The sequence below is a fragment of the Delphinus delphis genome, chromosome 11 (genome assembly GCF_949987515.2).
Source record: "Delphinus delphis chromosome 11, mDelDel1.2, whole genome shotgun sequence".
Lineage (NCBI taxonomy): Eukaryota > Metazoa > Chordata > Mammalia > Artiodactyla > Delphinidae > Delphinus > Delphinus delphis.
The window spans coordinates 81,984,301-82,006,745 of record NC_082693.1 but is presented as its reverse complement, the minus strand read 5'-3'; the positions used below and the strand labels follow the sequence as shown (position 1 = coordinate 82,006,745).

The following is a 22,445-nucleotide window of genomic DNA, read 5'->3' as shown; positions in this document are numbered from 1 at the left end:
CTTTACAACCTTCTTTGCCTTTCTCTTCTACAAACCTAAACACATCTTAAGATATTCACTATGTGTTCCTTGTACCCAAAACAGGGAAGATGAATGAGTGTATTCACTGTGCTGGTAGAAAGAGATGAAGGGAGGCAGAGAGGAAGGGAGGAAAGAGAAGAATTATATGCTAGAAATGCATCGGGGATTGTGATTGCCAGAGGCACTGGCAATAGCAAAGGCAGAATTCCATGGGCAAAAGATATTTCCGGCCAGAGTCTTAGGTTCAGTCTATACTCAGACCAGGTAGAAAGCGATACTTAACAAATGTTTACTTCCTTATCCTGACCAGTGCGTTGGGTGGTCCTCTACCTAGTTCTGAATGTTCATGGCCCATTGCAAACCCAAGGAGGGTTCACATTCCTTCCCCCTGCGTCTGCCACTCTTCCTGCTCCAAGGAGTAGGAGAGAAGCTATGGATGTATTAAATCCAAGGATCTATTGGTTCATGATGCTTAGAGGTAGAGCTTCAGGCATAACAAGCAAAAGTCACAATACTGGGTCAGTAGAGCAATTTGTCTGTCTGGAGCATCTCTTTGTATTTCATCTTTTGAGGCTTTCCTTGGAAATTCCTTTCCCCAGGGCTGATGTGAAATATTTCACAGACTTCTTAGCCATGATTGAAAAGAAAACTCTGCCAATGGCCGCTTGTCTTCAGTTCCCATAAAATACATCTCCTTAGTTTAGGCTCTGCTAGGGTTAGTACAGTTGACCTTTGAATAGTGCAGAGGTTATGGGTGCCAATCTCCGTGCAGTCAGAAATCTGCATATAACTTTACGGTTGGCCGTCCATATCCACGGTTCATGGATTCAACCAATCATAGGTCCTGTAGTACTGTATTACGTATTTATTGAAAAAAAAATCTGTTTATAAATGGACCCTCCTAGTTTAAACCTGTGGTGTTCAAGGGTTAACTGCATTTCACTCCTAGGAACATCAGGTCAGAAGGAGTCCTAAAAAAGAAACTACGAAATGGCTGAAGTTCTAGCCTGCCCAAAGCCACTCTGACCAACTGTTCCCATCTAGGGAAACATTTAAGGTTCTTGGGAATCCGCAGCCAAAATGAGACAGTGTTGATGGATGCGGTAATGGGAGCATTCCCATTTCCCTGACTGGCACAGGCCAGCTGATAACATAATTCAAAGTCGGGTTCTGCAATCTCTGGAAGAAGAGTAATTACAACAACAGGCATTGCTTAGAAGGAAACTCCCCCACCAGCCCCCGCTTCCCCCATCCAGACAGACAGTCCCTTTGCTGGGATCAGCAGAGCATACTAGCAGGCAGGGTAATCAAAAGCATCATATATATCATTGGTTATAGTTCACATTTCCTCAACAAAGGGCATCAGTGGCATTTTCCAAACTCTTCTGAGTGATTTCTCATGAGTTGGCTCGGCACCCTCTCTAAGAAGGTAGAATGGAAGCAATATGGAAAAGGTAGGTTAGGAAGGAAAATGTTGTCTCTCTGAAGGATGAAGTGATTTCTCAGGCGTGTTTGGGAGTGACAGACTTTCTTTAAAGACCCCACTCTGTGATTCCTCGTATTCTGTGAGAAGAAACTACAACAGAATTTCAGAAGACCCGGCTAAAAATATTCCATGTGCATAAATTTATTTTGAATTTTATCGCATCACATTATACAAGCATTAAACATGGCTTCATGTTGATGACTATTTAAATGTGAAAATTCATCATTCATGTCCGTACCTTTTGGCTATTTACAAGTAAGGAAGTTCTATGTACTTTTATATATCTCTATATTTGTATGTACATATGTAAGAATACATGACTATACATATGTACACACAGAAATACATCTATGGCCATACACATAGCTATAGATATGTCATATATAATCTCCTCAGAAAGATCTGAAATTAAAAAAAAGAAAGAAAAAGTTGTAAACAGGGTCTTGTTTGTGTTGTTTGGTGACACGGAATTAGGACCATGTGACATTCTAGGAATGTGTGTCCAGGTGTCCAGATACCCTTTTCAGCCCAGTGTCTGTAAAATTCACATGGGATAGAATGCAAAAAAGGTAGCAAACAGGCTGAAAAACAGGCCCAGTATACAAGTTCCCCTTGGTTTTAAAAACTTGAGAATGTAACTGCCCATGATGTGCATGCTTGCTTGGTCAAGAATGGTCTATGGATGGATAGCATTTGTGTGCTGGGCTGCAGTGTGATTTCACAGCAGCATGGTTTCCCAGGCAGTCCTTTAAGAGTGCTGACCCCCCTGCCACTGCCGACCTCGGCGACATGCACTGCGGTTGCATTTTAGTCATTCACTGGAATGTGCTTTTGCACAGCTGGGAGAAGTAAACAGAATTCAGGTCCTTGGCCTGCAAATGAACTGTTACCTGGGAGAAGAAAAAAAAAAAAAGGTATTAAAATCCGAAGTACACATGATGGCTTAAAGGACATTATGTACAATGGTCTGTACTTAGTGTGAATCAAAGGCATTCGAAGAATCTGTAACCCCGAACCAAGTCAGGTATGGTATAAACATTGCTGTGCCTGCTTGACAGATGAACAGACTGAGTCAGAAAGGCAGTCTGAAGGAAGGTGACTTCCTGCCAACTGTTGGGAAAATAGAGACAGAAAGACTATGCTTTCAAGCAAGATGCACAGATGTCCTCTTTGGGGAGTAACCAGCCCATAATGCTGAGGCTGGAAGGAGCTCTCAAGTGTGAAGGGCCCTGTAGCCCGGCACAGCCCTGGGGTGAGGACAGTCTACCACGGCACGCTGGTCTCTGGGCGCTGGAGCAGTTCTCTTCACTAATAATGTGTGCCTCCTACCCCAACTCAAGCCGTCCGATAGTCAGCCTTTCTCCTCTGAAAGCTGACCAGAGCCAGAGAAAAGGTGGTCAGAATGGGTGCAGGGGGCCAGGGGCTTGGAGCAAATGATAGAATCCCAGAAGGTTAAAGCCAGATAGGCTCTTAAAGTATTGTCTAGTCCAACTCTTTTTCTCTTGAAGATGTGGACACCGAATCCACGGGAATGCTCCACCCCAGGTCATACAGATAGAGAACGGACAGCCAGATCTAGATCCGCTGGACTACAGTGCAACGCTTAATAGCAGTGCAAATCCGATATAGTATTTGATAGCATTTTGTTTTGTAAATGTCTCACACTCATAACCTTATTGGAGCTGCAAATTAGTTCCACCCAATAAGCAGGCTCAGAAAAATTAAGTAATTTTCCTGAACTCATATAGCCAAATGGCAGATCTGGAAAATGGCAAAATTACTAAGTAGCAAAACATTTCTTGCCTTGAGTGAAGCCAAGGCCTACTTCGGAATTGAGGGCAGAACCAATTCAACATCTGTATACTATTATATTATCCCTGTGGCCTGGGGTCTAGGTGATATCCTCCAAGTCCACCCTCATACCCAACTCACAATAACCTCCTGGACTCTTAATGCAGGATAAAACTTCGCTAATTTTAACAACAAACATCTCTGTAGATATCTGCTATATTGTAACCTATATGAAAAGTGAAAAACATACATTTTTTCCTGTATATCTCATTTTTCTTTTGGAGGCCAAATTTTGGAAAACGTTTCAAAGTTAGTCTCCAAACAAGTGGAGAGAGGGGAATGAAGGCAAGGAAGGCAAAAGAAATGCTGGAATACTAGATTCACAGAGGATAAAAACTGAGGGCTCATCTTATCACTGAAGAAACTGAGGCACAGAGAAGTTAAGTGACTTGTCCAAGGACACACAGATAGTAATTGCCTTGCCAGAGAGAAGGTTTCAGAAGAACTTTCTGATATGTGGGAACATCATGAAAGTTTCTTACAGTGTTTTTAAGCGTAATGCACCCAACCTTTATTAATTAAATGTGCATTTAATGGGTGCCAAGTACTTACCGCTGTGCTAACCAACTGGAAGAATAAATTACAGTCCCTAGAGACTTTCCTAAAGATGCTTACAGTTGTGCTGGGGAAGCCTAATAACTATTTGAAAATCACAAATTAACAACACATATCAATATCAATATGTGGTATTGATGCAGTAACCAGAGGTGTTTATAAAGAGTAAGTCTCAGTGGGCTGATGAGTCTGAGGAAACCTTAGTGGGTGTGGCCCGACGTGGATCAGCCTGGGAGGAAACAATAAATGGGTGACGGAGGGAAGGCCGTCTTGGGTGAGATGAAAAAGTGACTTTAATATCCCCATGGTAACACGCCCCTTCTTTCTGATGAAAGAGAATAGCCAGGCTAGAGTGGAAGGGGGAGGAGGGTTTATTTCAGGGGCCACCTAGGCCGACTCATGAAGACCTTGGCTGCCAGGCCGGAGTGTGACACGGAGACAGAGAAGAGTTGCAGGAGCTGCGTGCAAAGGGAAGGTTACGTTAAATGTGCAATTTTAGTAAGAGACAAGCTGGTTTTGAAAGCTCCTAGAGGATTTATTTGCACCCCTATCAGGAGAGCAATGGCAAGCTTTGATTCAGGGAGTTGAAAGCGCCCCTCCCAGCCAAGGAGAGGTCTCAGACCGTGAAACACTTCTCACCGACCTGGTCACGGCCACTCGTTGTGGTGTGCTTTTCCATTTTTCTTCCTCTCTTTTCGTTCCTTCTGAAGACGCTCCAGTTCTGCTTCATACATCATCTCCTGAATCAAGTACTTCTCTCTTCTCATTCGATCCCTTAGATCTTTTGGGAGGTCCGGGATCAGATATGAAATGAGGTGTTTTATACAAAACACGAGGTGCTAAAAACACAGGGGAGAATACAACAGAGTCAGGTTTACTGTGCAGCCTTAGCGGAAAGAGCGCTGGGAGCTGGTCGAGAACAGGGATGTGGAGCCTCTGGTGTGTCTGGGGAGTGGAATAAGGCCAGGGGGTGGGTGTGAGAGGAAACAGAGTCACAGGGATAGGTGAGGACTGAACTTGGTGTAATGGCACCATACAGGAAATGAGAAGAGGACTCAGGAAAGAAGGCGGAGAAGCAAAGGCCATTTTCTGGCAAAGGAGAGCCAGAAGAATATACTGCGGAATCAGAAAGCCCAGGTTTGAATTCCAGCTCTACTTTTACCACTTAAGAGCTATCTGTTTACCTGAGGATAAGTCACTCTGAGCCTCAGTTTCCTCATCCACAAAATGGGTGTTATTATGAAAATTTTAAGAAAATATTTTGAAATGCTTCACAGATTGTGAAATACTTCATTGCAGTGGTCTGGAACCAAAACCACAATATCTCCGAGGTATGCCTGAACAGGAAACTTCTAGTCTGAGCCAAGAGGCAGCCTTTACTTGTATTAATCTGGCTTTAATATAAGTATGTAACAAGAGAGATGAAAGTTCCATTTCTGGGTATAGTTATGGGAATGCAAACTATTTTTAGTAGCACTTTTCTTAAAGACTAAAAAAATAGATGGTGTATTTTTATTGACACATAATACAGGCAATTACTAGGCAGATTATACTTTGTAAGTAATGTCATGATGATGCATAACCAGAGGCTACCACTTGTAACACTCAGTTCAGTGTTTTCCAAACATTGTCCTTAAACATCAGAAGCATTTTGGAGGGCTGTGAAAAACAAATTGCAGACATAATGTATCAGAATCTCTGGGAGTGGGGATGGAAAAACTGCAATTTTCCTGAATTTTAAGAACAGCAGCCCTAGAATATTAAACTTAGGACCAATGGGACTTCCCTGGTGGTCCAGTGGTAAAGAATCCACCTTCCAATGCAGGGAACGCGGGTTCGATCCCTGGCTGGGGAACTAAGACCCCACATGCCGTGGGGCAACTAACCCTGTACGCCACAACTACTGAGCTCGCACACCTCAACTAGAGAGCCCGCGTGCCACAAACTACAGAGCTCATGTGCTCTGGAGCCCGTGTGCCAGAACTAGAGAGAAGCCCGTGCACAGCAACGAAGAGCCCGCACGCTGCGACAAAAGATCCCGCATGCCTCAACAAAGATCCTGCGCGCCACAACTAAGACCAGACGCAGCCATAAAAATAAAATAAATAAATAAATTAAAAAAAACTAAAAAAATAAATTGAGGACCAATGATTCCTGACTTATTCTTTAACAGTCAACCCTGGACTTTCAAATATTTCTTAGAAAATTCAAGTACTTTAAAGAGAAGAAAAAGAAGAGAAAGAGATTACATAGTATTACTTATCCTGCTTCTGGACGTAAATAATCATATTGAAAGTTCTCATAACTTACATTCATGTATTACTTCTAGTTACTTCATTATGTCAAAGGAAATAAAGGAGTTGGTTGAGAAAACTTACCTCGAACACAATGATAAAAGCCAGTCGGGCTGCTAAGACATGCCAGAACTGCAGTGTGTAGCCGTAGGGCACCAGTGAATGAGGAGGGTCACGGTAGTCTCGGTATCTATAAACACACAGGAGAGTGGTACATTCCAAATTATGATTTTCCTGACTCCCAAATCTCTTCCATCCCCACTATGTAGTCCTCATTCACGGGAGAAAAGTATACAAAGTTTCTGTACACTAGACATCTGTTGTTTTGCTTGTCCAGCATCTCTTCTGGTAAAAGAATCTCTCTTCTTCTCTGAAGAATTATCCGTGTGGGCTGGGCAGAGTTCTCCCCCTCGCTGACCCCAGCTCAGAAGATGAGCCAGACCTGATCAGTAAGACTCATCACCAGATCTTCTGCTAGAATGATTACTTAGTGAATTATCACGAAGCCCACAGAAGGTAAAAGCCTGGAGCTTCTGGTGGGCAGCACAAACTGTGTGAAGTGAGCCTGCTTGAACAAAAAGCAGAGCCAGCAGAAAGGTGGTCTCTTGCTGACACTGCTGGAGACTGGGGATCAAGTCATTACTAACGCAGTATCACCCCTCCAACCTGCTGGTTACCTGAACCAATGAATTTCTTTTTAAGTCAGTTTATACTGGATTTCTGCCACTTGCCACTAGAGTCCTTCCTAAAATATGCTCCAGCTGTAACTTCTGAGTAAGCATCAACTTCCGCAGATGTCTGTTATCTACTAGGTGCCAAGCACTAGCCTAGGAACTTAGATCCATGAGGCTCCATTTTATCCTTACCGTATCATTACTATTCTCAGGTGGGAAGACTGAGAAGTGACTCTCAACGTCATACAGTGTTCATGTGTTTTGAATGTTCTTTTCATTCGCTCCAGAAATGTGAGAAGATATGGAAATATTGGTTATTACAACAGTTCTGTGTAGACATACTAAATTTCCCTTGTCCGAATAAAAACTATGATTGTCCAGGCACCTAACCTTAAGGCCGGCACTAATTTGCATATGAGGATACAGGATAATTTCTATGCAGGGCATCCTTGAAAATATCAAGGACTACAAAAATATGAGCTGTGACCATTATCATCAATATCATCATCTTAATTATTATTAGTGTCTATGGAATATAATAGTAATGTATCATGATTATTTTGCCAGTAACATGATATTTATGATGAGTACTTGGTGTTGAAATTAAGAATGAATCTGTTTTTCTTTGTCTGACTTACTTCACTAAGCATAATACCCTTCAGGTCCATCCATGTTGTTGCAAATGGCAAAATTTAATTCTTTTTTATGGCTGAGTAATATTCCATTGCGTGTGTGTATATACACATATATCTATATATCACATTTCCTTTATCCATCCTTGATGGATACTTAGATTGCTTCTATACTTTGGCTATTGTAAATAATGAACATTGGGATGCATATATCTTTTCTAATTAGTGTTTTCATTTTCTTTGAATATATACGCATATGCTTAGTGAAGTAAGTCAGACAAAGGCAAATACTGTATGTTTCTGCTTACATGTGGAATCTAAAAAGTAAAACAAATAAATGAATGTAACAAAATAGACTCATAGATACAGAGAACAAACTAGTGGTTACCTGTGGCGAGAGGACTGGGGGGAGGGCCAAGATAGGGGAGGGGATTAAGAGGTACAAACTACTAGGTATAAAATAAATAATATACAAAGATGTAACATACTGCACAGGGATTATTACCAATATTTTATAATAACTAATTGGAGTATAATCTATGAAGATATCAAATCACTATGTTGTACACCTGAAACTAATACAAAGTTGGAAATCAACCATACTTAAAAAAAAAAGTGAATGTTAGTGACTTCAAACTGTTGGCTCTCCCTATGATGATAAGGATTAGATAATCATTGAAAACACTCATTCTAACGTATTGTTACATAATCTGCTCCTGTCATAGGTCCAATAAACAACGCCTGAAATTTTAGGAAGAATAATTTTATTCAGGACTAAAAGTTTGCATAGACTATTCTAACCTTCTTTTACTTTTTGCAGAGCACAGGTAGTCAAGAACCAGGAATTGTGTTTTCCAGTTAAGATAACATGTAATTCCTTTATTTATTTATTTTTTTTAATTTGCGGTACGCGGGCCTCTCACTGTTGTGGCCTCTCCCGTTGCCCGGACGCGCAGGCTCACCGGCCATGCCTCACGGGCCCAGCCGCTCCGCGGCATGTGGGATCCTCCCAGACCGGGGCACGAACCCGTGACCCCTGCATCGGCAGGCAGACGCTCAACCACTGTGCCACCAGGGAAGCCCTGTAATTCCTTTATTTGTCTTTAGCTACCTATATTTCAAATATAGTCCAAGTAAATATTCTAGACGGAAAAGGAGCAGTATGCTTTTTATTATACACATGGTTAATTATCAGACAAAAGTATACATAAAAGGAGGGAACCTGAATTGCTTCAAGAGTCACCATCATTGGGGCTTCCCTGGTGGCAGAGTGGTTAAGAATCTGCCTGCCAATGCAGGGGACATGGGTTCAAGCCCTGGTCCGGGAAGATCCCACGTGCCGCGGAGCAACTAAGCCCATGTGCCACAATTACTGACCCTGTGCTCTAGAGCCGGTGAGCCACAACTACTGAAGCCCATGCACCTAGAGCCCGTGCTCCGCAACAAGAGAAGCCACCGCAATGAGAAGCCCGCGTACCACAACGAAGAGTAGCCCCTGCTCGCCCCAGCTAGAGAAAGCCCACATGCAGCAACGAAGACCCAACACAGCCAAAAATAAAAACAAATAATTAATTAAAAGAAAAGAGTCACCATCATTGACTCCTTCAACTTTCTACACAATAGTGTTCATTAGAAAAGTGAAGTTCTTTTCAGGACCCACTGGTCCCTTTCCTATTTATGCTGTTCTCTGCTCTTGACTTTCGCCCTTTGTTTTGCCTGCTCCATCTCCTAGCTTCTCAGATCTTGTTTGGCTTTTAATTTGAAGAATTTTGACAAATCTCTTCCTCCTCAGATACCTTCTAAATTCACTGGGTGGAAAATCATAGTTTTTCCTTGATCTTGCAGACCATTTTCCTTGACCATTTCCAAAAAATACGATTCAGATGTGTCATTCTTAAAATTCATGCTGTAAACTCATAGCAAATAAATGAATTCCTTTATTCAGCATAGCTGAATAAACTCGTATACATCAAATATAAACAGCCATTGAATTTAAGTATGAAAACTAGAAAGTTGAAATACTTTTATCACTCAACGAGAGTAGATTATCAAACACAATGACCATTTGTAAAACTGTACACATACGATATGCAAAAGGTAAAGGGTTTTAAGTGGTGGTTTTAAATGTTAATTTATGTTTTTTTAGTATTTTAAAAATATTCTTTACATGTGCTTTTTAATATTTAGGAAACACATACTCATGGCTATGGTAAGTTGGCAACGTTTTAGATAATTTCTATGTAGGGATCAAGTTGTTGAGAATATGCATCTATTTGTTCAGCCTGTGTGTCATACACATCCATTTGTGATCTGTCACAGAGTTCTGCTAACCTGTACTCAGAGGAACACAACGCATCTACATTGGCACTTAGGTTCTGAGAACGAGAATCAGAAGTTGTGAAATTCTTAGGAAGTTTGTTTTCAGAAGCAGCAGGTTTCTGGCTTCCTACTCTCTTAAGCCATTGTACCATAAAGTCAAGTTTCTCTCTAGAAAATTTCTTATTGCTACCCTAAGGGAATTAAAACTCACTGGTGCCAATGAGTTTGTCACTTGCTTTGCTGCTGGCAACTGTCTCCAGAATTATGTGCTGGAAAGTATACTGGAACCATGTTTGGGGTTTGCCTGACTAATAATGATCTTGGGTAATTCATGAAGTGTCGCTGGACATCAGTTTTCCCTATCAACAAACTTAGGGTGTGTCCCACCCTGCTCTAAAATTTTGGACTCACTCTTTTCTTCTATGAGCTTGCAGATGACTGCTGTAAGTGGAGCTCTCAGTTCACACTGCAGTCTACCCCTGGTCTCTTGGCCTTTTCCACGCAGCAGTGGTTTCGGTGAGGGCCGTGCTCAGATGTCATTTGTACCCCGTGTTTCTGTTTTTGATGCAGTCTAATTTTTTTGCAAAATGATCGGCAGCATGTTCTCTGGCACTTGTACAAAGAAAACACTTCCCTGCCCTTCTGTAGAAACAGCCAGGACACCAAGCGTTAAGATAATCAATCAGTTTCACTCTTCTGATCTTTTAGCCTAGTACCTTCCAAGATACAACGTAGCCCAGTGGTGCTAATGTTGGGAGGATTTTTCCAAGTGAGTCAGAACTCTTTTCAGAAAGAAAAACTTTAAATTTCTTGGCTTCAATTTTACATGTGGGAAAGGCGGGGTGTTCCCTTTTGGCATAAGTTAGTGAATTCTCTATAGCTGCTTTTATTTCTCAGGAAATGGATGATTGGCTTGCAAACATTATTTTTCTAGCACCAGGTATATTCTAGCACCAGTTAATTCATTCCCATTTTTTTAAACTGTGAAAATAAAAACATATGTACATTTCAAAGAATAATAAGTGAACCTCATCCAAGTTAAGCCACAGAACACGGTCAGTGGCTTAGAAATGCCTCACTGGCAAAGCCAGACACCCCGAGAGGTGATGACTATTGTAATTTTCTGCTTCTCTTTATAACTATGCTACCTATGCAAGTGTTCCTAAATAAAACAGTGCTTAGTTTTATCTGCTTTGAATTCTATATAAATGGAATGATACTGTATGTTTTATTTTGTGAGTACATTTTTATTGCACAATTTATTTTTGAGTTCTCATTTCTATTCCATTTTCTATTCTTATGTTAAACACCACACTGATATAATTATTATGATTTTATACTATATCTAATGTAAGGTAAATATCCACCTTGTTATTCTTCAAAAATATCTTGACTGTTCTTCATCCTTTGCATTTCTTTATAACATTATTTTGGCCCTCTGTTGCACAAAATTGGACTAATCACAGTTTTTAGTTTTTATAACTAATCTTATTGGTCCATTCATGTTCTTCTTTTCTGCAATTTTTATGTATATGTATTTAATAGTTTAATAACATAATGAACGATCATAAATCCTCCATGCAACCCGAGAATTAAAATATTATCGGGAACTTATATCCGCCTCTGGGCTCCTCCTTCATCTCATCTCTTTGCTTCCCTTATCCTGAACTTCATTTTTATCATTAACATATTTTTGTTATGTATATTCATTTGTCTGAATATGATATTGTTCAGTTTTGTTTGTCTTGAACTCTCTAGAAAGGATGCTATACGGTACACAGCCTTCTGAGACTTGCCTTTTTTTTTTTTTTTTTTTTAGCGTTGTGCTACTAAGATTTATCTGTGCTGTTGCATGTGGCCATTGCTGTACAACAGACGCTAGTATGAATATATTGTGGTTTTATGTAGTGTATATTTCGATTTATACTCACAAGCTGGTCATTTCTCTATTTCCTTTCAAATTCCCTAACCATGTAAAGTTTTAAAAAACAAACTGTTAAGTCTACCCAGTTCAGCAAATGCCCTTTGGGTAAAAGTTGGTTGCAGTGCTCTACATAGTACTCTGGATTCTGCTTTTATTTATTATTAAAAAAATTTGTTTTCTTGTGACGAGAACTTTTAAGATCTACTTCCTTAGCAACTTTTTAAAAACTGAAGTATAGTCAATTTACAATATCGTGTTTCAGGTTTATAGCACAGCAGTTCAGAATATATATATGTATACTCTTCCCAGATTTTGTAATAATCCTTATAGGTTATTATGAAATATTGAGTATAGTTCCCTGTGCCATACAGTAGGTCCTTATTGGTTATCTATTTTATATATAGTAGTGAGTATATGTTAATCCCAATCTCCTAATTTATCCCTCACCCACCCCCCTTCCCCCTTTGGTAACCATAAGTTTGTTTTCTATGTCTGTGAGTCTCTGTTTTGGAAATAAGATCATTTGTATCTTTTTTTTTTTTAAGATTCCAAATTTAAATGGTATCATATGATATTTATCTTTCTCTATCTGGCTTACTTCACTTAGTATGATAAGCTGTAGGTCCACCCATGTTGCTGCAAATGGCATTATTTCATTATTTTTAATGGCTGAGTAATATTCCATTGTATATATGTACCACATCTTCTTTATCCATTCCTCTGTTGATGGACATTTAGGTTGCTTCCATGCCTTGGCTATTGTAAATACTGCTGCAATGAACATTGGGGTGCGTGTATCTTTCCAAATTATGGTTTTCTCCAGATATATGCCCAGGATTGTGATTGCAGGATCTATGGTAGCTCTACTTTTAGTTTTTTAAGCAACCTCCATACTGTTCTCAATAGTCACTGTACCAATTTACATTCCCACCAACAATGTAGGAGAGTTCCCGTTTCTCCACACCCTCTCCAGCATTTATTTAGACTTTTTGATGATGACCATTCAGACTGGTGTGAGGCAATACCTCATTATAGTTTTGATTTGAATTCTCTAATAATTAGTGATTTCAAGCAGTTTTTCATGTGCCTTTTGGCCATCTGTATCTCTTCTTTGGAGAAATGTCTATATCTTCTGTTCATTTTTTGATTGGGTTGTTTTTTTGATATAGAGCTCTATGAGCTGTTTGTATAGTTTGGAAATTAATCCCTTGTCAGTAGCATCATTTGAAAATATTTTCTCCCATTTGTAGGTTGTCTTTTCATTTTGTTGATGGTTTCCAATGCTGTACAAAAGCTTTTAAGTTTAATTAGGTACAATTTGTTTATTTTTGTTTTTATTTCCATTACTCTAGGAGATGGATCCAAAAAGATATTGTGGCGATTTATGTCAAAGAGTGTCCTGCCTGTGTTTTCCTCTAGGAGTTTCATCCTATCTGGTCTTATATTTAGGTCTTTAAGCCATTTTGAGTTTATTTTTGTGTATGGTGTTAGGGAGTGTTCTAATTTCATTCTTTTACATGTAGCTGTCCAATTTTCACAGAAACACTTATTGAAGAGACTGTCTTTCCTCTATTGTATATTCTTGCCTCCTTTGTTGTAGATTAATTGACCATAGGTGTATGGGTTTATTTCTGGGCTTTCTATCCTGTTCCATCTATTTCCATTTTTGTGCCAGTACCATACTGTTTTGATTACTGTAGCTTTGTAATATAGTCTGAAGTCAGGGAGCCTGGTTCTTCCAGCTCTGTTTTTCTTTCTCAATTGCTTTGGCTATTTGGGGTCTTTTTTGCTTCCATACAAATTTTAAGATTTTTTTTTTACATCTTTATTGGAGTATAATTGCTTTACAATGGTGTGTTAGTTTCTGCCTTATAAAAAAGTGAATCAGTTATACATATAAATATGTTCCCATATCTCCTCCCTCTTGCATCTCCCTCCCTCCCACACTCCCTATCCCACCCATCCATGTGGTCACAAAGCACCAAGCTGATCTCCCTGTGCTATGCGGCTGTTTCCCACTAGCTATCTGTTTTATATTTGGTAGTGTATATATGTCCATGCCACTCTCTCACTTTGTCCCAGCTTACCCTTCCCCCTCCCCATATCCTCAAGTCCATTCTCTAGTAGGTCTGTGTCTTTATTCCCATCTTACCCCTAGGTTCTTCATGACATTTTTTTCTTATATTCCATATATATATATGTGTTAGCATACGGTATTTGTCTCTCTTTCTGGCTTACTTCACTCTGTATGACAGACTCTAGGTCCATCCACCTCACTACAAATAACTCAATTTCGTTTCTTTTTATGGCTGAGTAATATTCCATTGTATATATGTGCCACATCTTCTTTATCCATTCATCCAGTGATGGACACTTAGGTTGTTTCCATCTCCGGGCTATTGTAAATAGAGCTGCGATGAACATTTTGGTACATGACTCTTTTTGAATTATGGTTTTCTCAGGGTATATGCCCAGTAGTGGGATAGCTGGGTCATATGGTAGTTCTATTTGTAGTTTTATAAGGAACCTCCATACTGTTCTCCACAGGGGCTGTACCAATTCACATTCCCACCAGCAGTGCAAGAGTGTTCCCTTTTCTCCGCACCCTCTCCAGCATTTATTGTTTGTAGATTTTTTGATGATGGCCATTCTGACTGGTGTGAGATGATATCTCATTGTAGTTTTCATTTGCATTTCTCTAATGATTAATGATGTTGAGCATTCTTTCATGTGTTTGTTGGCAATCTGTATATCTTCCTTGGAGAAATGTCTATTTAGATCTTCTGCCCATTTTTGGATTGGGTTGTTTGTTTTTTTGTTATTGAGCTGCATGAGCTGCTTATAAAATTTGGAGATTAATCCTTTGTCAGTTGCTTCGTTTGCAAATATTTTCTCCCATTCTGAGGGTTGTCTTTTTGTCTTGTTTATGGTTTCTTTTGCTGTGCAATAGCTTTGAAGTTTCATTAGGTCCCATTTGTTTACTTTTGTTTTTATTTCCATTTCTCTAGGAGGTGCGTCAAAACGGATCTTGCTGTGATTTATGTCATAGAGTGTTCTGCCTATGTTTTCCTCTAAGAGTTTGATAGTTTCTGAGGGCCTTACATTTAGGTCTTTAATCCATTTTGAGCTTATTTTTGTATATGGTGTTAGGGAGAGATCTAATCTCATACTTTTACATGTAACTGTCCAGTTTTCCCAGCACCACTTATTGAAGAGGCTGTCCTTTCTCCACTGTTCATTCCTGCCTCCTTTATCAAAGATAAGGTGACCATATGTCCATGGGTTTATCTCTGGGCTTTCAACATTTGTTGCACTGGTAAATGGGAGTGTTTCCTTAATTTCTCTTTCAGATTTTTCATCATTAGTGTATAGGAATGCAAGAGAATTCTGTGCCTTAATTTTGTATCCTGCTACTTTACCAAATTCATTGATTAGCTCTAGGAGTTTTCTGGTAGCATCTTTAGGATTCTCTGTGTATAGTATCATGTCATCTGCAAACAGTGACAGCTTTACTTCTTCTTTTCCAATTTGGATTCCTTTTATTTCCTTTTCTTCTCTGATTGCTGTGGTTAAACTTCCAAAACTATGTTGAATAAGAGAGGTGAGAGTGGGCAACCTTGTCTTGTTCCTTATCTTAGTGGAAATGCTTTCAGTTTTTCACCATTGAGGATGATGTTGGCTGTGGGTTTGTCATATATGGCCTTTATTATGTTGAGGAAAGTTCCCTCTATGCCTACTTTCTGCATGGTTTTCTTCATAAATGGGTGTTGAATTTTGTCAAAAGCTTTCTCTGCATCTATTGAGATGATCATATGGTTTTTCTCCTTCAATTTGTTAATATAGTGTATCAGCGTTGATTGATTTGCGTATATTGAAGAATCCTTGCATTCCTGGAATAAATCCCACTTGATCATGGTGTGTGATCCTTTTAATGTGCTGTTGGATTCTGTTTGCTAGTATTTTGTTGAGGATTTTTGCATCTATGTTCACCAGTGATATTGGCCTGTAGTTTTCTTTCTTTGTGACATCATTGTCTGGTTTTGGTATCAGGGTGATGGTGGCCTCGTAGAATGAGTTTGGGTGTGTTCCTCCCTCTGCTATATTTTGGAAGAGTTTGAGAAGGATAGGTGTTAGCTCTTCTCTAAATGTTTGATAGAATTCACCAGTGAATCCATCTGGTCCTGGGATTTTGTTTGTTGGAAGAATTTTAATCACATTTTCAATTTCAGTGCTTGTGATTGGTTTGTTCATATTTTCTATTTCTTCCTGATTCAGTCTTGGCAGGTTGTGCATTTCTAAGAATTTGTCCATTTCTTCCAGGTTGTCCATTTTATTGGCATAGACTTGCTTGTAGTAATCTCTCATGATCTTTTGTATTTCTGCAGTGTCAGTTGTTACTTCTCCTTTTTCATTTCTAATTCTATTGATTTGAGTCTTCTCCCTTTTTTTCTTGATGAGTCTGGCTAATGGTTTATCAATTTTGTTTATCTTCTCAAAGAACCAGCTTTTAGTTTTATTGATCTTTGCTATAGTTTCCTTCATTTCTTTTTCATTTATTTCTGATCTGATCTTTATGATTTCTTTCCTTCTGCTAACTTTGGGGTTTTTTTGTTCTTCTTTCTCTAATTGCTTTAGGTGCAAGGTTAGGTTGTTTATTCGAGATGTTTCCTGTTTCTTAAGGTAGGATTGTATTGCTATAAACTTCCCTCTTAGAACTACTTTTGCTGCATCCCATAGGTTTTGGGTCGTCGTGTCTCCATTGTCATTTGTTTCTAGGTATTTTTTTATTTCCTCTTTGATTTCTTCAGTGATCACTTCGTTATTAAGTAGTGTATTGTTTAGCCTCCATGTGTTTGTATTTTTTACAGATCTTTTCCTGTAATTGATATCTAGTCTCATAGTGCTGTGTTTGGAAAAGATACTTGATACAATTTCAATTTTCTTAAATTTACCAAGGCTTGATCTGTGACCCAGGATATGATCTATCCTGGAGAATGCTCGATGAGTACTTGACAAAAATGTGTATTCTTTTATGTTTGGATGGAATGTCCTATAAATATCAATTAAGTCCATCTTGTTTAATGTATCATTTAAAGCTTCTGTTTCCTTATTTATTTTCATTTTGGATGATCTGTCCATTGGTGAAAGTGGGGTGTTAAAGTCCCCTACTATGAATGTGTTACTGTCAATTTCCCCTTTTATGGCTGTTAGTATTTGCCTTATGTATTGAGATGCTCCTGTGTTGGGTGCATAAATATTTACAATTGTTGTATCTTCTTCTTGGATCGATCCCTTGATCATTATGTAGTGTCCTTCTTTGTCTCTTCTAATAGTCTTTACTTTAAAGTCTATTTTGTCTGATATGAGAATTGCTACTCCAGCTTTCTTTTGATTTCCATTTGCATGGAATATCTTTTTCCATCCCCTTTCAGTCTGTATGTGTCTCTAGGTCTGAAGTGGGTTGCTGGTAGACAGCATATATATGGGTCTTGTTTTTGTATCCATTCAGCCAGTTTGTGTCTTTTGGTGGGAGCACTTAATCCATTTACATTTAAGGTAATTATAGATATGTATGTTCCTATTCCCATTTTCTTAATTGTTTTGCATTTGTTATTGTAGGTCTTTTCCTTCTCTTGTGTTTCTTGCCTAGAGAAGTTCCTTTAGCATTTGTTGTAAAGCTGGTTTGGTGGTGCTGAACTCTCTCAGCTTTTGCTTGTCTGTAAAGGTTTTAATTTCTCCATCAAATCTGAATGAGATCCTTGCTGGGTAGAGTAATCTTGGTTGTAGGTTTCTCTCGTTCATCACTTTAAATATGTCCTGCCAGTCCCTTCTGGCTTGCAGAGTTTCTGCTGAAAGATCAGCTGTTAACCTTATGGAGATTCCCTTGTGTGTTATTTTTCCCTTGCTGCTTTTAATATGTTTTCTTTGTATTTAATTTTTGACAGTTTGATTAATATGTGTCTTTGCGAGTTTCTCCTTGGATTTATCCTGTATGGGACTCTCTGTGCTTCCTGAATTTGATTAACTATTTCCTTTCCCATATTAGGGAAGTTTTCAACTATAATCTCTTCAAATATTTTCTCAGTCCCTTTCTTTTTCTCTTCTTCTTCTGGAACCCCTATAATTCGAATGTTGGTGCGCTTAATGTTGTCCCAGAGGTCTCTGAGACTGTCCTCAGTTCTTTTCATTCTTTTTTCTTCATTTTGCTCTGCAGTAGTAATTTCTACTATTTTATCTTCCAGGTCACTTATTCGTTCTTCTGCCTCAGTTATTCTGCTATTGATCCCAACTAGAGTATTTTTTTTTAATTAATTTATTTTGTTTTGGCTGCATTGGGTCTTAGTTGCAGCAAGTGGGGCTTCTCATCGTTGCAGTGCGTGGGCTTCAGTAGTTATGGCACACAGGCTCAGTAGTTGTGACACCTGGGCTTAGTTGCTCCACAGCATGTGGGATCTTCCCAGACCAGAGATTGAACCTGTGTCTGCTGCATTGGCAGGCAGACTCTTATCCACTGCGCCACCAGGAAAGCCCACAACTATTTTCATTTCATTTATTGTGTTGTTTATCATTGTTTGTTTCATCTTTAGTTCTTCTAGGTCCTTGTTAAATGTTTCTTGCATTTTCTCTAATTCCGAGATTTTGGATCATCTTTACTATCATTATTCTGAATTCTTTTTCAGGTAGACTGCCTATTTCCTCTTCATTTGTTAGGTCTGGTGGGTTTTCATCTTGCTCCTTCATCTGCTGTGTGTTGTTCTGTCTTCTCATTTTGCTTATCTTACTGTGTTTGGAGTCTCCTTTTTGCAGGCTGCAGGTTTGTAGTTCCCGTTGTTTTTGGTGTCTGTCCCCATTGGCTAAAGTTGGTTCAGTGGGTTGTGTAGGCTTCCTGGTGGAGGGGACTAGTGCCTGTGTTCTGGTGGATGAGGCTGGATCTTGTCTTTCTGGTAGGCAGGTCCTCGTCTGGTGGTGTGTTTTGGGGTTTCTGTGGACTTATGATTTTAGGCAGCCTCTCTGCTAATGGGTGGTGTTGTGTTCCTGTCTTGCTAGTTGTTTGGCACAGCGTGTCCAGCACTGTAGCCTGCTGGTCGTTGAGTGAAGCTGGGTGCTGGTGTTGAGATGGAGATCTGTGGGAGATTTTCGCTGTTTGATATTATGTGGAGCTGGGAGGTTTCTTGTGGAGCAGTGTCCTGAAGTTGGCTCTCCCACCTCAGAGGCACAGCACTGACCCCTGGCTGCAGCACCAAGATTCTTTCATCCACACGGCTCAGAATAAAAGGGGGAAAAAGTAGAAAGAAAGAAAGAGGAAAAAATAAAATAAAATAAAGTTATTAAAATAAAAAATAAGAAAAATGTTTTAAGAAGAAAACAGAACAGATGGATAGAACCCTAGGACAAATGGTGAAAGAAAAGCTATACAGACAAAATCTCACACAGAAGCATACACATACACACTCACAAAAAGAGGAAAAGGGGAAAAAATCATAAATCTTGCTCTCAAAGTCCACCTCCTCAATTTGGCCTGATTCGTTGTCTATTCATGTATTCCACAGATGTAGAGTACATCAAGTTGATTGTGGAGCTTTAATCCGCTGCTTCTGAGGCTGCTGGGAGAGATTTCCCTTTCTCTTCTTTGTTTGCATAGCTCCTGGGGCTCAGCTTTGGATTTGGCCCCACCTCTGCGTGTAGGTAGCCGGAGGGCGTCTGTTCTTTGCTCAGACAGGACGGCGTTAAAGGAGCAGCTGCTTAGGGGGCTCTGGCTTACTCAGCCCGGGGGGGAGGGAGGGGTGCGGATGCGGGGCGAGCCTGTGGCAGCTGAGGCCAGCATGATGTTGCACCAGCCTGAGGCGCGCTGTGCGCTCTCCCGGGGAAGTTGTCCCTGGATCCTGGGACCCTGGCAGTGGCGGGCTGCACAGGCTCCCCAGAATGGGGGTGTGGATAGTAACCTGTGCTCGCACACAGGCTTCTTGGTGGCGGCAGCAGCAGCCTTAGCGTCTCATGCCCGTCTCTGGGGTCCGTGCTTTTAGCCGCGGCTCGCGCCCATCTCTGGAGCTCCTTTAAGCAGCACTCTTAATCCCCTCTCCTTGCGCACCAGGAAACAAAGAGGGAAGAAAACGTCTCTTGCCTCTTCGGCAGGTCCACACTTCTCCCCAGACTCCCTCCCGGCTAGCCGTGGTGCAACAACCCCCTGCAGACTGCAGACTTTCTTTCATCAGTGTCTTATTGTTTTCTGAGTACACGTCTTTTACCTCCTTAGGTAGGTTTACTCCTAGGTATTTTATTCTTTTTGTTGCAGTGGTGAATGGGATTCTTTCCTTAATTTCTCTTTCTGATCTTTCGTTGTTAGTGTATAGGAATGCAAGAGATTTCGGTGCATTACTTTCGCATCCTGCAACTTTACCAAATTCATTGATGAGCTCTAGTAGTTTTCTGGTGGCGTATTTAGGATTTTCTATGTATAGTATCATGTCATCTGCAAACAGTGACAGTTTTACTTCTTTTCCAATTTGCATTTCTTTTCTTTCTTTTTCTTCTCTGATTGCTGTGGCTAGGACTTCCAAAACTATCTTGAATAATAGTGGTGACAGTGGACATCCTTGTCTTGTTCCTGACCTTAGAGGAAATGCTTTCAGTTTTTCACCATTGAGAATGATGTTTGCTGTGGGTTTGTCGTATATGGCCTTTATTATGTTGAGGTAGGTTCCCTCTGTGCCCACTTTCTGGAGAGTTTTTATCATAAATAGGTGTTGAATTTTGTCAAAAGCTTTTTCTGCATCTATTGAGATGATCATATGGTTTTTATTCTTCAATTTGTTAATATGGTTTATCACATTGATTGACTTGCATATACTGAAGACTCCTTGCATCCCTGAGAGAAATCCCACATGATTATGGTGTATGATCTTTTTAATGTGTTGTTGGATTCTGTTTGCTAGTAGTTTGTTGAGGACTTTTGCATCTATATTCATCAGTGGTAGTGGTCTGCAATTTTCTTTTTTGTAATATCTTTGTCTGGTGTTGGTATCAGGGTGATGGTGTCCTCATAGAATGAGTTTGGGAATGTTCCTTCCTCTCCAGTTTTTTGGAAGAGTTTGAGAAGGATGGGTGTTAGCTCTTCTCTAAATGTTTGATAGAATTCAGCTGTGAAGCCATCTGGTCCTGGGCTTTTGTTTGTTGAAAGATTTTTAATCACAGTTTCAATTTCATTACTTGTGATTGGTTTGTTCATATTTTCTATTTCTTCCTGGTTCAGTCTTGGAAGGTTATACCTTTCTAAGAAATTGTCCATTTCTTCCAGGTTGTCCATTTTTGGGGCATAGAGTTGCTTGTAGTAGTCTCATGTGATGCTTTGTATTTCTGCAGTGCCTGTTTAACTTCTCCTTTTTCATTTCTAATTTTATTGATTTGAGTCCTCTCCCTCTTTTTCTTGTAAGTCTGGCTAAATGTTTATCAATTTTGTTTATCTTCTCAAAGAACCAGCTTTTAGTATTATTGATCTTTGCTATTGTTTTCTTTGTTTCTGTATCATTTATTTCTGCTCTGATCTTTATGATTTCTTTCCTTCTACTAACTTTGGGTCTTGTTTGTTCTTTCTCTAGTTCCTTTAGATGTAAGGTTAGATAGTTTATTTGAGATTTTTCTTGTTTCTTGAGGTAGGATAGGTAGGATTTTATTGCTATAAACTTCCCTGTTAGAACTGCTTTTCTGCATCGCATAGGTTTTGGGTCATTGTGTTTTCGTTGTCATTTGTCTCTAGGTATTTTTTGATTTCCTCTCTGATTTCTTTAGTGATCTCTTGGTTATTTAGTAATGTATTGTTTAGCCTCCATATGTTTGTGTTTTTTACCTTTTTTTTTTTTTTTTTTTTGCGTTATGCGGGCCTCTCACTGTTGTGGCCTCTCCCGTTGCGGAGCACAGGCTCCGGACACGCAGGCTCAGCGGCCATAGCTCACGGGCCCAGCCGCTCTGCGGCATGTGGGATCCTCCCGGACCGGGGCACGAACCCGCGTCCCCTGCATCGGCAGGCAGACTCTCAACCACTGCACCACCAAGGAAGCCCCTACCTTTTTTTCCTCTAATTTATTTCTAATCTCATAGTGTTTTGTTCAGATAAGATGCTTGATATGATTTCAATTTTCTTAAATTTACCAAGCCTTGATTTTTGACCCAAGATGTGATCTGTCCAGGAGAATGTTCCATGTGCACTTGAGAATAAAGTGTAATCTGCTGTTTTCAGATGTCCTATATATATCAATAAAATCTATCTGGTCTATTGTGTTATTTAAAGCTTGTGTTTCCTTATTAATTTTCTTGTGGATGATCTGTCATTGGTGTAAGTGAGGTGTCAAAGTCCCCCACTATTATTGTGTTACTGTTGATTTCCTCTTTTATAGCTGTTAGCATTTGCCTTATGTATTGATGTGTCCTATGTTGGGTGCATATATGTTTATAATTGTTATATTTTCTTCTTGGATTGATCCCTTGATCATTATGTGGTGTGCTTCCTTGTTTCTTGTACCATTCTTTATTTTAATGTCTATTTGATATGAGCATTGCTACTTCAGCTTTCTTTTGATTTCCATTTGCATGGAATATCTTTTTCCATCTCCTCAGTTTCAGTCTGTATGTGTTCGTAGGTCTGAAGTGTGTCTCTTGTAGACAGCATATATATGGGTCTCGTTTTTCTATCCA

The 22,445-nt window shown here is 39.7% G+C and overlaps 1 protein-coding gene across 1 annotated transcript in view; it reads right to left on the bottom strand.

Moving 5' to 3' along the window:
- Positions 1-1,639: 1,639 nt before the first annotated feature.
- Positions 1,640-22,445, bottom strand: part of ANO4 (anoctamin 4) — a 215,727-nt gene continuing 194,921 nt past the window's right edge. The window contains exons 24-26 of the mRNA XM_069541243.1: positions 6,292-6,397; positions 4,557-4,752; positions 1,640-2,397 (exon numbers count right to left, since the gene is read on the bottom strand). Coding sequence (XP_069397344.1) covers positions 4,561-4,752; positions 6,292-6,397 — 298 coding nt within the window. The 3' untranslated portion in view covers positions 1,640-2,397; positions 4,557-4,560. The remainder of the gene's footprint in view (positions 2,398-4,556; positions 4,753-6,291; positions 6,398-22,445) is intronic.